Source organism: Capsella rubella, unplaced genomic scaffold, assembly GCF_000375325.1.
Source record: "Capsella rubella cultivar Monte Gargano unplaced genomic scaffold, Caprub1_0 scaffold_4, whole genome shotgun sequence".
Lineage (NCBI taxonomy): Eukaryota > Viridiplantae > Streptophyta > Magnoliopsida > Brassicales > Brassicaceae > Capsella > Capsella rubella.
Window position 1 is genome coordinate 13,133,493 of NW_006238920.1, and position 13,950 is coordinate 13,147,442.

General features: G+C 36.9%; 4 protein-coding genes and 1 non-coding gene across 6 annotated transcripts; 2 read left to right on the forward strand and 3 right to left on the reverse strand.

Moving 5' to 3' along the window:
• Positions 1–45: 45 nt before the first annotated feature.
• LOC17889612 (calmodulin-like protein 5) lies at positions 46–975 on the reverse strand. The gene has a single exon (XM_006296114.2). It carries the CDS (start codon positions 878–880, stop codon positions 230–232), a length of 651 nt encoding a protein of 216 aa, XP_006296176.1. The 5' UTR covers positions 881–975; the 3' UTR covers positions 46–229.
• Positions 976–4,617: 3,642 nt separating this feature from the next.
• On the reverse strand, positions 4,618–4,689 carry TRNAT-UGU. The gene has a single exon. It is a non-coding gene; the product is annotated as a tRNA-Thr (tRNA).
• Positions 4,690–5,134: 445 nt separating this feature from the next.
• LOC17888961 lies at positions 5,135–5,864 on the forward strand. Its single transcript, XM_006296044.2, has one exon. The coding sequence runs from the start codon at positions 5,302–5,304 to the stop codon at positions 5,704–5,706; it is 405 nt and encodes a 134-aa protein (XP_006296106.1). The 5' UTR covers positions 5,135–5,301; the 3' UTR covers positions 5,707–5,864.
• Positions 5,865–5,916: 52 nt separating this feature from the next.
• Positions 5,917–9,107, reverse strand: LOC17888361. Of its 2 annotated transcripts, none has more exons than XM_023784690.1 (8): positions 8,856–9,107; positions 8,223–8,390; positions 7,923–7,985; positions 7,588–7,654; positions 7,399–7,499; positions 6,961–7,005; positions 6,394–6,873; positions 5,917–6,302 (listed from the first exon to the last, which is right to left on the reverse strand). In XM_023784690.1, the coding sequence occupies exons 2-8, from the start codon at positions 8,349–8,351 to the stop codon at positions 6,132–6,134; spliced, it is 1,056 nt and encodes a 351-aa protein (XP_023640458.1). In that variant the 5' UTR covers positions 8,352–8,390; positions 8,856–9,107; the 3' UTR covers positions 5,917–6,131. The 2 variants fall into 2 exon arrangements, with proteins under 2 accessions (XP_023640458.1, XP_006294500.1); XM_006294438.2 differs by having other exon boundaries at positions 8,223–8,394; positions 8,856–9,106.
• Positions 9,108–9,901: 794 nt separating this feature from the next.
• Positions 9,902–12,835, forward strand: LOC17888516 (inositol transporter 1). Its single transcript, XM_006293975.2, has 5 exons — positions 9,902–10,292; positions 10,482–10,552; positions 10,640–10,975; positions 11,570–11,863; positions 11,951–12,835. Exons 1-5 carry the CDS (start codon positions 10,145–10,147, stop codon positions 12,629–12,631), a joined length of 1,530 nt encoding a protein of 509 aa, XP_006294037.1. The 5' UTR covers positions 9,902–10,144; the 3' UTR covers positions 12,632–12,835.
• Positions 12,836–13,950: the final 1,115 nt, after the last annotated feature.

The window sequence follows — 13,950 nt, forward strand, 5'->3', positions numbered from 1 at the left end:
GATAGGAAACAGTTAACAATCTATTTAAGAACACTAAACAAGATGAGATGAGAAGGTGAATCTTACAAAAGCACAGAGAAACCCTAAAATAACAAAGATACACACCTTGGTAGATTACGATGTTTTGATTCGTTATCAGAAAAGTATTTACAGAGGAAAAACAAGAAAACAAACCAATCAATCGAATAATAAACACTCTTTATCTTGTGTCAAATCGACTAATTAAAGATCAATTACTGCTGCTGCTAAAGCCACCACCTTTCATCATCTGAAGAAACTCCTTGTAATTGACTCTACCATCACCATCTGCATCAACTTGCATAATCATCTTCTTACAGCCATCAAGGGTTTTCCCTTGCTTGAGACCTAAGGAAGCCATCACAGATTTCAGCTCCTCCACAGTGATAAACCCATCTCCGTCTTGGTCAAACACGTTAAACGCGTCTTTCATATCCTCTTCCTCTGTACCTCCATCATTGTGATGCTCATCCACAATCGAGCCGTAGAGCGACTCGAACTCGTCTATGTCGACGCATCCATCACCGTTGGCGTCAATCTTGTGGATCATTTGAGTAAGATCTTGGTCTGGTATGTAGATACCTAGATTCTCTAGTGAGTCGTTGAGCTCTTCCTTTGTGATTCGACCGTCGCCGTTCTTGTCGAACATCTGGAAAACACGTTTGAGCTCTGACGGATCTATCTTTTTCGTCGGCAAAGGAGAAGACGAAGGAGAGGGTAACATGGTTGGCGGAGACGGTGGTGAGTTCATGTGGAGAGTTTTGTCGAACCAAGAGAGAGGGAAGAGACTTCGTAGCTTCTTTGGTACTAAAGAGAGAAGGAAAGAGTTTAGTATATTGTAGAGAAGAAATATCCTCACCATAACTGTTGGAAAAAACTCTTTCTTTTTAATTAATGTAAAATAAAACAAAAAACAAAACAGAGAAAAGATCTGAGAAACAGAGAGCTTGAAACAGAGCTTCTTTGGTAAATAAGAGAGAAACTTGGAACTTCTTGTTGGTTTTTATAGAAAGAGAGAGAGAGAGAAAAAAAAGAAGAAGTTACATTTATTAATAAAATCATTAAATAATAATATAACTTGGAGAATTTAGAAAATTTCCATTTTCACGCCTAATACAACCGTTGAGTCTATTTGTTAGTCCTTTACTTTTTCACTTTTTCACCTTTTTCTATTTTTATAATGTTTCGGAGGAAGTAGGAAAAATGGAAAAGAAGGACTGAAGATGACTTATTCAAACATTATACATAATTTTTTTAAAAAAAGAATGTATGAAAGTCTAGAGACTCATAAAAATACATAGTCTTCCTCTATTCAAAATAGTAGTCACGGTTAATAAAGATTAAGAAAGATATAAATTATGAAAAAAAAAACATCTTACAATATACGGACTACTACTTATATAAGTATTTGTAGTTTATGGAACCATGATAAAATGGAAATTGATGAATAGTATATTATATCATATGTTATAGAAAAAAATGGAAGAAGAAATAAAAGATCTCGCTACTACTACAACAACTAGGGTCTTATTAAAATAGTAAAGAAAGTAAAAGAAAATGCAGAAAACGCGTGAAGAAGGTAGAGAGGTGAGGTGTAAGTTAAACAGATACATCGATCGCTTTTGTTGTTGTGATGACTGACTGATGAATCATAAAAAAAAGAAGTAATGTCAAAAACGCGTTGTTATAATTGTTGATGTTTGGTTCCTGTCTTGTGTCCCCATTATTAGTGTGTGTTTTTTTTGGTTTCTTTATTTCCTTTATATTTCTATTTAAGTCTTCACTGTGCCCTGCCGGTCTTCTTCTTCTCTCGTTTTTGAAGACTTTTAATGATGTGTTATCATCTCTTAATTTTTATCGTATACCTTAGAAACATTGAGAAGTCTTTTCTTTTCTAGGAACAAAACCTACCAAAACGACTTTGTCCAACTTGATCGTTTTCTTGGATAGTCCCCCGTAGTCTGGGTTCTGGAACGAGATCCGGCTAACTTCGTTTGTTTTTTTTTTTTTACTTTTACCACTCATCACAAGTAATAGATAGGAAGAAGGATTTTTGAACTCATTGCCCAAGTAAGGTACTCAGTCTAAAAGAATAATAATAAAAAAAGGAAGACAAAATGGGGGGGGGGGGGGGGACCAAATAACGCGCCAAGAATGACGCCCGGCCGTTGGAATTATGACCGTTGGATCTCTCTCATCCTTGTCTCTTCTGATGTTGTCGCTCTTCTATTGGTGCTTCTTTGCTTCTTCACGACCTGGTGCCTATCACTTTTGTAGTTACTATTGACATTTTAGTTAAAAGACAAAAAATGTTCGTTGGAAAGTAAGTAAACTTAAAGACGAGCTCGTCCATTGGTGCTGGGATTATATTAATCTATCTATATATATATACACACAAATGTTGATTGAATTTTTCAACCAAAACGGTCCAAATTACCTAATTATATCTTTACTATAACTCGATCGAGTATTTGATAGATAACACTAAATATATCAATGATCGGCTTCTTTAACTAACAAGGCACAAATCTTTGGATCTTCCGTCTAAACGTTATGTGTATTTATCAGCTGGCATATATATATCTTGTTTCTTTTATATTGTCTACTTGAAGTTTTCATCTGTTGTGTGGCTTGTGTCATAATTCTTATATACAGCGAGGTACTCTTAAATTTTTATAAAGTTTCATGTATATCGCATGTGAGTTATGTTGAGCCTATAGAGTATACATGAATTATTTTTCTTAAAAAGAAGACAAGAAATTAAGAATTAGCGCATTAACTTAACTTTGACTTTTGGTATTTACTAGATTAATGCATGCATGGCTTTAGTTTATGTAATATATTTATATATAAACTAATGAATAATATATAAATTTAGTTAACGAATAATCAATCATAAACATTGAGATTCTCACGCGGGGGTGTGGTAACGGGATCCAAGGACATTTGACTTGTGAGATGTGTTTATGGACTTCATATGGTTGTTGTCTTCCTCCAGCTCACACCAAGCCAGCTCCACTTATATATTATTCATACTCATAATTGTCATTAATTATCTATTCTTCTTTAACTGTATTTTTCTTGTTATAATATCCATGTTATGTCTTTAAGAAAGGATTTATACAGATTGTGCCCAATTAGATTGTCATTATTTTGATCTTTCTTTCTTCTTTTTTTTTGTTTTTTTGTTTTTGTTTGTGTGAGTGTGTGTGTGTGTGTGTGCATAGCATTACAGGTTGCAATGATTCTCGATAGTGGCCACTCTTTACTCCTAATCCCAAAGTTTTTCTATCATCCCGCGTAATTTTCATACGTTTAATTAGGTACCCGTACCACTTTAACATTTCTTTTTCGTTACAAGATAATCTAATATATATTGTAAATATTAAACTATTTGTTGTTTAATCCGTATTAATAAACACTTTTTCCAAAGTGAACCATCCATTTAAGTAAAGATGAAGAAACAATTGCTTCAAAGGCACACAAATATTGTTTCGTCGTCATGTGATCTGTCAATTGATATGTCGGTCGGGACGTGAGACATGAAAGGGAGATTGGGTTGAACTCCTCTTCAAAACGCTTTGAATTCGTGTGAAAATTGTGTTTAATGAGGCTCTCAATGGTTCTCTCTAGTAACTAGATTTTTACACGAAACTAGATTTTTACATTTTTTTGTCGCACTTACGAAACTAGATTTTTACATTTTTTTGTCACACTTACGAAAATCAACTATTTTATGAACTTTATTGGAACTCTTCAATTTCAGTGGCTAAATATATCTGATGGATCATGATATCCAACAGATCAAATTTTGGCTCATCTCTTTGGGTTTGAGAATACAGAAACATTTACCACTAAAAGACTTAAACCTTCGTAACATTAGTGTGTAAATATGTAAAATCTACGGGGGGAAACAAAAAAATAAAATGAAAATAATTCATAATTTATCTATCCACTGTAACAGAAACTGTCACACACGGTTTCACTTAATAAGACAACGCCTACTCGTCTGGTATGTCAACAAGAAACATGCAAACAAATTGTAGTAGTTAATTAGTTATTGACCAATTAGGCCACACTGGTGTTGCACAATCATGCACATATTCCGGAAGAGAGAAGACATTTGCATGCTCTTATGCATAATTGACTTAATTTACCCCGTTACTGGGATATATGAATATATCTATCTACCAATGACCATGTTCTGTTTGTATATTCTTTTTTTTTGGAAATGAGTAATTTATACATCGTATTCAAGCTCACATGTCGATCTTTAGAAAAATAATACTACTAACCAACTGTTTTATATAAGGCTATTTTGACGTTACACATTTTCAAGAAATGCCGCAAAGATATAAAAGAAAAGCTTGGGCCAAATCAGTTGTTTGGCAAATAAACCTAAACTGGCTTAGCCAAAGGATTCTTGAAGCATAGATCATTCACTTATCATGCCATCATGCAAATAGCCATCCAAAATAAATGTTACTTGCATCTTGTTTATCAGTGCATCAAAACTTATTATATATAATCTCTCCATAGTTAATACATTCTTTGATATGGATATGATCATCTTTTACAATTACATAAGTGGTAAAAAAGTGCCCACACGCAGGATCGAACTACGGACCTTCAGTTTACAAGACTGACGCTCTACCACTGAGCTATACGGGCTTTTGCTTTCTATCTTCTTTTTCAACTATATATTTCCAATTTATAACCTCATTTAATAGGAGTAAGTTGGAGCACCTATAGGCATTGGGTTATACCGAGTCTGAGAATATATATGACGACATATTGCCATCGACATAAATCCTAAACAACAAAACACGAGTACGCCATTCAGATATTCTCGACAGAATGAATAATGAGAAATTTTCAGGAGAGGATAAAGTACAAGAAACAGAGTACTTGAGCTTTTTTAATTATTCTTCCACGAATGAATCATGTAGACATTCTTCTCTCGGAGAAAAACGAACCTACTTTTCCGACCAAACTCTTTAGGTTCCGACAAGACAAATGACTTGAGCTTCGATTTGGATAACAAATAGTCAAATATACTTATTTTTTTTTAATTTACTGGCGGTAAAATAAGGAAATAAAGGGTAAAAATCCGAGCTTGGAAAAGAAGTAAAAAATCTCGTGTTTTTTTTTGTTTTTTTTCCTTCCTTCATTTGAATTAAATAATCTACTTCATCATTCTCCTCATCTTCCCCCTTTGAGCAACAAAGGAAGGAGAAGATCTCTTTGTAATCAACCGATCGAGAAGGCAATAGGACGTCAGGGATGAACGGGACTCAGCGTCACCATCTTCTTCAGCTGGTCTTAACGTGCCGTAAGATCACAGCGCAAGTGACTCAACCAGGATCCTCAACGATCGTAGCCATGGCTTCATCCTCCGAACAAGAGTTCCTTGCCAAAATCCGTGCCAATCTCTACCGCTTCCCTCATTCCAACAATTTCTGGGACTCAAAGACCGCCTCACGCGTCGGCGAGAAGCTTGGCCTCCGTCTAAAGGATCTTGGCGTCGACGCAGTCTCCATTAACGCCGACGAAGAGATCTCGCGACCCATTCACCATCGCAAAAGGGTTCTTCCATTGTTTGGTTCCGTCCGTCGTACCGGTATCAGAGTCGACGGCACTGAGCTATTGAACGATTTTGGTGTCCCTCTTAATAAACCCAGAAATTAGGGTTACCAACCAATTTGGGGATTTTTTGTTTCTTTTTGTTTTGTTCGTACAGTTTCTTGTACTATTAGTGAGAGATTTTACAGGAACTCATTTGATTACTTTCCCAAAAGTTAAAGAGCTTTTGGTTCCTTTCATCATTTTTGTATCATCAATGTCCACTTCAATCAATATATATAAACAACTTCCAATCAATTTAATAGAAGTGGCAAGTAAACATTTACTGGACAACTTTCATCTAATTATGAATCCATACAAAAATCAAATGAAGGAACCACCAAGATAGTGAAAAAAAAGAGAAATGAAGATAGGATCTTCAGTTACATCATTGCATAGCTACATTAAAGAAAAAATTGTTTTGTATTTGACTTATGTTGGCTTGCAGAATGTTTTGGTCACACATGGTTCATGAGTGTGTTCTTCTACGCCTACTTGAGGAAGAACTTCCAGATATCTCTGTCTGTCGTTTCCTTTACCAAATGAGCTCCTAATATAGTTTCTTCATCAACCAAGTTCCTCAAATGTCTCGCTCCACTGTTGAATCCTACGTATTGCTTCTTCGCCGCCAAATACATTACCCCGTATGGCGGTCTCAGGCACTGTCTCCACAACAAAGCAACACAACCATCACTAAAACCGGAAACATCCACTGAGTCAAGAACTAGAGAAATGATGATTAAAAAAACCAACCTTCTTTATGAGAGAATATAGTTTCTTCAGAGAAGTAACCGAGTAAGGGATTTCGGTCATTAGTATAACATCATATCCACATTCCCCTCCTTGTTCAGTCTCGTTGGCTCTTTCCCACGCTCTGCTTCCCGAGAGCTTCCTCGATCGCCTCGAGGAGAAATCTTGCTGTCCTGTAATGCTCCCGTCTTGGCTGCTACAACCATCCATGAAATCTTCCTCCGAAAAGCTCAAGTTCGTTGCAGGAATAGCTGGTTCAAGGACATCTGTTCTAATGATGGATAGAACGGTCGAGAGCTCTTCCCATTCTCCTGCATAGAAACGGACTGATGCAGAGACAGCTTGTCTTGATGGTGTGAGTGGGCTTTCTGGCTGACGGCTTTGCCTGTCTCGAGCTTGCTCAAGGTTTGCAAGAACGTTTGGGATGGTTGTGCATCTTATTGTTTCTGCGCTGAGGTCTTGGAAGTGGACTGAGGAAGCACCCTTTAGATATAGCAAACAAGATTCAGTTATGTGAATTTTTCTAGAAATGTGAAAGTAATAGCTATATTGCAGTGTCAATTTACTTACTTTCAAGCAGGCAAATATCCCAGGAACTCCGTAATTGCAACCTAGCTGTTCAAGTCACCATACAAAGGAAATATAAACTGATAAGTCAGAACGCAAGGAACTGGAGTTTGTTCTCAAAATGGAACATCCATATCAACTTCACCACAGTACAAAATTCAGAATAAACACACTCAACAAAAATGAAATATGTATCAAGCCACCTAACCTAACTAGTAAGTGGAATTAGAAAATGAGAGTAAAGGTTTGAACAAATTTGTAAACAATTTTACCAAAGCTACATAGATATGATTTGTAGATTATTGCTTATCTTGGATATAATAATATGCTGCTCAATTGCAGGACACTGGAGTGCGACAGACCACATTTTTGTGCCATTACATTTTAGTGAGACAAGCATTGCTATCCTAGAATAAAGGAGTACAGAAGAGAAGGAAGTACCTCAAGGACCCTTTTGCCCCTGAAGCTAAGCTGTCCATCGCGGATTTCGTTTTTAAGGACATTAACAAGAACGATAGAACTTTCCCAACTTTTCAGAGAGCCTACACAATTTTATTTTAACTTGATACAGTTCATTATGAGACATAAAGAGAGGAGAACATCAGATTCATGTGAAGGTGAAGCACGTACCTTCATTTTTTAGAGGAGCACTTTCTGAACCCGAGAGCCCGATCATATCAGAAACACTTACTTTTCCCTGCAATAGTTAATGGTTACAATGCAAAGGTTAGGATTTTCTATACATTCTTACTCTAGTCCGTGGTCTTATAAAGCATGGAGGCTCTTAAATCACTAGAATCGATTCTAGTTTACACTTTTCAGTGACAATTTATAAAATCAAGCAAACCATGCACTTATAGATATACTAGTTATAACATCTATGGTTCTATAGTTTTTCAACTTTTATGTCTACTGCCTCAAAGCTTAGAAGTGGTTAACTATAGTCAAAATCACATATGGAGTACCTTGAAAACTTGTAAACCGAGCACATCTAGATTCTCCCCAGAATATCTGTGATGAGCTGCGGTCTACAAAAGAAAGAAACAAAAAGAGCATTATATTGCAAGGTATCAAAGGTCTACTCCATTCTCAAAAGTCAAAATGGAAAAAATCTCTTCATTTGTCTCAGATTCAAAGTTTTTCTAAATAACAAGTAGTAGGTGGTAAAATACATGGTGAATCCGAATATTCCCTGGAAAGGATGAAGTCATAAGAAACTACGTGGACAACTTATGATGATAAAAAATCAACAACAAGCAAACAACCTTAGAAGGTATGATCTCAACAGCTGGTGTAGGAAGCTGCAAATCCTTCTCTGATAATGCAGACACACCACCTCGTTCTTGAGGCAGCAAACCTGGCAAGCATTGTGCTAGCAACGATGGTGCACGCATTCTTTAGCTCTGAATCCGCAGTAAACGCTCCAAAGGTAACTATCTAACATTATCAAAAAGATCCAACCTTTAGTAATAAGATCGACATTCTGAACATCTTTAACTCTAAACCTTAAACCCCAAAACCCTAGACACCATGACTTTCACCTATCGCCGATGCAAACACATGATTCACATGAGTAGACATAAATGCGAAAGCAACTTTGAACATACGCACCGATAAAAAAACTTAGTGACAGCCCATTTAGGAATTGGCAGACAAAGAAAAGTCAAAGTGAGAACTTAAAAGTTCAGAACTGAGCCCAATTGCGAGATCTACAGAAATACTAATAAACTGACCAAACAAGGAACAAAGATCAAAATCAGAAACCATCAAAGGACAGTAGTTCTTAATAGCCAAAACGAATCAAAAGTTTTTGACTTCAATTTCAATCCTAAACAACCAAGTAACCTTATCAATAGAGCATTAAGAAATAGACAACAAAGAAACTGAAATCTACTTACAGAGATAATTTGCTGAAAGAAGGATGATAAAATTAAAAACTTTTCCAAACTTCTTGACGCGAAATTCGATGAAGAAGGCAAAAGATGAGATTCTTCTCAAACACGGCGAAGAATATAGGGATCAACAGGAACTAAGGTTGAAATTTCAGAGCAAAGCGATCTCTCACACGTTTAAAGCAAAATACTTTAAGAAAGAAAAAATTAAAAGAAAGAATAATCTAAAAAGGAAAGAAGAGTAAGTTTGGCCAACAAAACAAATCGAAGCTTCGGTTCAGACCCGCTGGTCCGCTTTTGTACACCTGTCCCTAACTATTTATACTTATGGTCCTTTTTGTTTTTCGCAAATCCAGGAACTGACCACTTTCTTTTGTTCCTTCGGTCGTGGTCTGATTTCTGGTATTTTATTTAATTCTCTTAATAGACCACTGATATGGGCCTTAAAAAGGCCTCTATTACATAGCATGGGTCAACAAATCTCTCTAGATTTAAAGTTAAACGGACTTGTTTACTTATTTGTTATCATGTCATATTGTCATTTACCCATGACATATTTGTATTAATTTTTTATTTGTCGTCGTAACTATTTTGTAAAATTAAATTGCCTAATATGTAGATACAGGATAAAAGATAAATAATTTTTGTTATTAGTTTTACTACTTATGTTTAGTATGGGTAGATGTGCCTATAGATAGATTACGAGTACTACTATACTAGTACTAGATAGACTGGTCTAGGAGAGCGTGGATAGACGCGCCTACGCATACAAAAAACAATAGCCACTAATTTTGTCACTTATCAACTACCATTGTAACACGTCACCTGCGCGCGTGACAGTCACTACAAAACAACGGTAAAGATGAAATGTGAAACAGACAGAAATACAGGATGAAAAGAGCGAGTAGAAACAGATTTCTATACACGCGAAAGTACAATCTCGTATGTATGTTGGAATTAAGACAACCTTATCCAGGGTAAGCTCGCCACGTGCATAAAAACAATTATTGTCTGTTAATTTTCGTATCTAAAAACGTTTCCTTTTATTTTCACGGCTTCGTTTGTGCCGCCACATTTTACGACGGCGAATTCTCAATCCAGTTTTTTTTTGGGTATTCCGACGGGGAAGTCCGTAATTGGAATTTCCTCGGGTAAATTTTGTTAGGTGTTGTAGAATTAGGGAAGAAAACAGATTCTTTCCCTTTCAACCAATCGGAATTTATTGAAATTCCGGCGAAATCAGCAGATTTTATTGTGGTCAAAGCGGTAGGGAGGGAGAAGAGATTAATAAGAAGATGACATTGACGATCCAAACCGCACCTGGGAGCTCCGGGTACTTGGATATGTTCCCGGAGAGAAGGATGTCATATTTTGGGAATTCTTATATTCTGGGTTTGACTGTAACTGCTGGAATCGGTGGCCTTCTCTTTGGTTATGACACAGGTCTCTCTCTTACTCCCCTTTATGATATTCTCACGAATTCAAATGTTTTAGGCTTTAGATTTGATGTCTTTGCTGACCCGTTTGTTTGAAATTCGCAAATTGAATCAACATGGGAGTATTCTAATCTGCATTATTTGTCTCAGTATATCTCTATTTGCCTAAAGCCTTAAAAAATTCTTCCTTGTCCAGGTGTAATCTCCGGTGCCCTTTTGTACATTAAGGATGATTTCGAAGTTGTTAAGCAGAGCAGTTTCTTACAGGTATACAGAAAATCTTGATTAGCCTCTACCAAGCTGGCAACTTTTGGTGTTACTTGTGAGTGATCCATGAAGAATGTTATATTGTAGGAAACTATTGTAAGTATGGCTTTAGTTGGTGCCATGATCGGTGCTGCGGCAGGAGGTTGGATCAATGACTACTACGGTCGCAAAAAGGCTACTATGTTTGCTGATGTTGTCTTTGCTGCTGGAGCAATCGTTATGGCTGCTGCTCCTGATCCGTATGTTTTGATTTCCGGTCGTCTCTTGGTTGGTTTGGGAGTTGGTGTTGCTTCTGTGACTGCGCCGGTTTATATAGCGGAAGCATCTCCATCAGAAGTCAGAGGTGGACTTGTGAGCACCAATGTATTGATGATCACCGGTGGACAGTTTCTTTCATACCTAGTTAATTCTGCTTTCACTCAGGTTAGAGGATCAGGAACCAAGATGTTTGATTATTATGAATTCATTTTTTAAGTTTGCTTCTGTTACCTATATTGTTCGTAAAAACTGAAATTGAACTAGACTAGAGAAGGTGACCACTGTTTGGTGTTTATTGTTGTTGACGTCTTTGGCCATCTATGTCTCATGCTGATGTAGTTGACAAAATCATGCTCAGTTTCATTTTTGGTGACTATCATTTGATTTTAGGTGATTTTTATGACCTTGATTTGAATGCTCAAGTTTACTTTGCTGCAGTTCTTCATGTCCGGCAGCTTATCTGTCCTTTCACCATGACGAGAAAATAAGTCTATCCTGAGTTCCGAAAAAGGTCACTCTTTAGTGGTCCTTTACATTAATCTAGTCTTGAATTTGAAACTAATTTTCCATAATTCCAATAAAACCAAGTGAATTTGATTTACGAAAATGGAAGATTGTTATTGATCTTATGCAAATGTCCCTTTAGTACTTAAATAAGTGAGACCGGTTTTCATATGGCTAAGAAACTACAGTACAGAGAGAAAGTGGAAATATGTTATGTGATGGTAGCTTCTGAATTCATGAGATCATTGTTGGCAGGTTCCAGGAACATGGAGATGGATGCTTGGTGTTTCAGGCGTTCCCGCTGTTATTCAGTTTGTCCTCATGCTTTTCATGCCAGAATCCCCTCGATGGCTTTTCATGAAGAATCGTAAGGAGGAAGCCATCCAAGTGCTCACTAAGATGTATGCCATCTCTCGGTTAGAAGATGAGATTGATCATCTTTCAGCGGCTGAAGAGGAAGAAAAACAAAGGAACCGCACCGTTGGTTACTTGGATGTTTTTAGATCCAAAGAATTGAGACTCGCATTTCTCGCCGGAGCAGGACTTCAGGTAAAGTAAATGTAAACTTTTGCAGTCTTGAATCAAAACTGTTTATGCCTTTTAAGATTCTGAAAATATTGTCTGGAATCTCTACAGGCTTTCCAACAGTTCACAGGCATCAATACTGTAATGTACTACAGCCCTACAATAGTCCAAATGGCTGGATTTCACTCGAACCAGCTTGCTTTGTTCCTCTCTCTCATCGTTGCTGCTATGAACGCTGCTGGAACAGTCGTAGGGATTTACTTCATCGATCATTGTGGAAGGAAAAAGCTTGCTCTCTCAAGTTTATTTGGCGTCATTATATCTCTCGTAATCCTCTCTGTCTCGTTCTTTAAACAATCTGATGCAGCAACTGATGGCGGGCTTTACGGTTGGCTCGCTGTACTTGGTTTAGCTCTATACATTGCTTTCTTTGCACCGGGAATGGGACCGGTACCATGGACAGTGAACTCAGAGATATACCCACAACAATACCGAGGCATATGTGGAGGCATGTCAGCTACAGTTAACTGGATCAGCAATTTGATTGTGGCACAAACATTCCTGTCAGTCGCGGAAGCTGCTGGGACAGGAATGACGTTCTTGATTTTGGCGGGAATCGCGGTTCTTGCTGTAATCTTTGTGATTGTGTTTGTCCCTGAGACTCAAGGGCTAACGTTTTCGGAAGTTGAACAGATTTGGAAAGAAAGAGCTTATGGAAATGTCAGCGGTTGGGGCAGTAGCAGTGATAGCAACGACATGGACGGGTTACTCGAGCAGGAATCTCATCCATAAGGAACTTGGTTCTTGGATGGGTCATGACTATACATTTGTGAAATCACATAGTAGTAAACGGGGAATTGGTTCCGGTTTAGTTATGTGATATGTATGTGATGTTGTTTTTAGGAACTCTGTTTTGTAAATACATACATTTTAGGGTCCACTTTGGTACCCAATCTTTTTCAATGTCTTACGATCTAGAGATTTATTGTCTGCAAATCTCTATGATGCATGTGTCTTCAAAGAGCAAACGGTGCGTTTTCTGCCACTGAGGATGAGCAGATAGATAGATAAGTCAACAAAAGCATTGAATACATGAATGTTGGGTAGATGCACAAAAACATAAGACTTGTCTTTAAGCCAAAGAACTAAATTAGGAACTGTGTTCCATTGAATAGATGAACTGTCTTTTTGTCATAGCATTAACTGAGGGAAATTAAGGGGAGATGAAATTGTAGTGGACAAAGGCAATCAAATCAGGGACATAAAAGGGCCACCAAAATGTATGATTGGATATTGTGTAACGTATCCTTCCTTGGTCTTGTCTTATGTGTCACTATACAATGTAGGTTTGTGTTTTTTTTTGGTAACTCGATACTTTTTTTGTGTGTCAATGGTTGTTACTTTATCACTTTAATCACCTTTCCTCGATTTACATATTTTGTTCTTATCTGAAATATATTCATCTTCTTTTGGATATGGTTATCTAGTTGAAATGAGTTCCAATATTATATATCTCTACTAGTCAAGATATAATATAAATTCGGCTTTTGCTGAGTATATATATGGAGTCACCACAATTTTACATGGCATTCATATATTTAGACACTTTATTTTTTGAGTTTTGATCGAAATATCTCTGATTACCAAACAGGGAAGAAATTTCATAACCCGTATAATAATAATATCTAGAAGCATATAAATGATCTTCCAACGATATATATTGAAAAGTAAACATTTTTTTCCCCCAAAAATGTCGATAATATCAACTCGTGAGTAAGAAAACAAAAAAAAACTTCTAACGTAATAGAAACCGTGATAGATAGATAGATGATCAAAGTAAAAAGGATAAAATCATCGTAAAAGAAGAAGAGAATATGTGGTAGAAGGCACAAAATGATGATAATGGGACAAAAGAGAGAACATGAATGTCGTGAAGACCAAAGAGAGAGTGGGTGTGAAATGTGGTGCTGATTGATTTGTGTGTGTGTGTGTGTTTGTGAGAGAGAGTTGAGCCGAAATAAGCATAAAAAAGAGGAAATGGGGGACACGTGAGTTGTTGGGGTCTCTTCTTGTCTCTATATCTAACGAGAGAGAGAGAGAGAGAGAGTGAG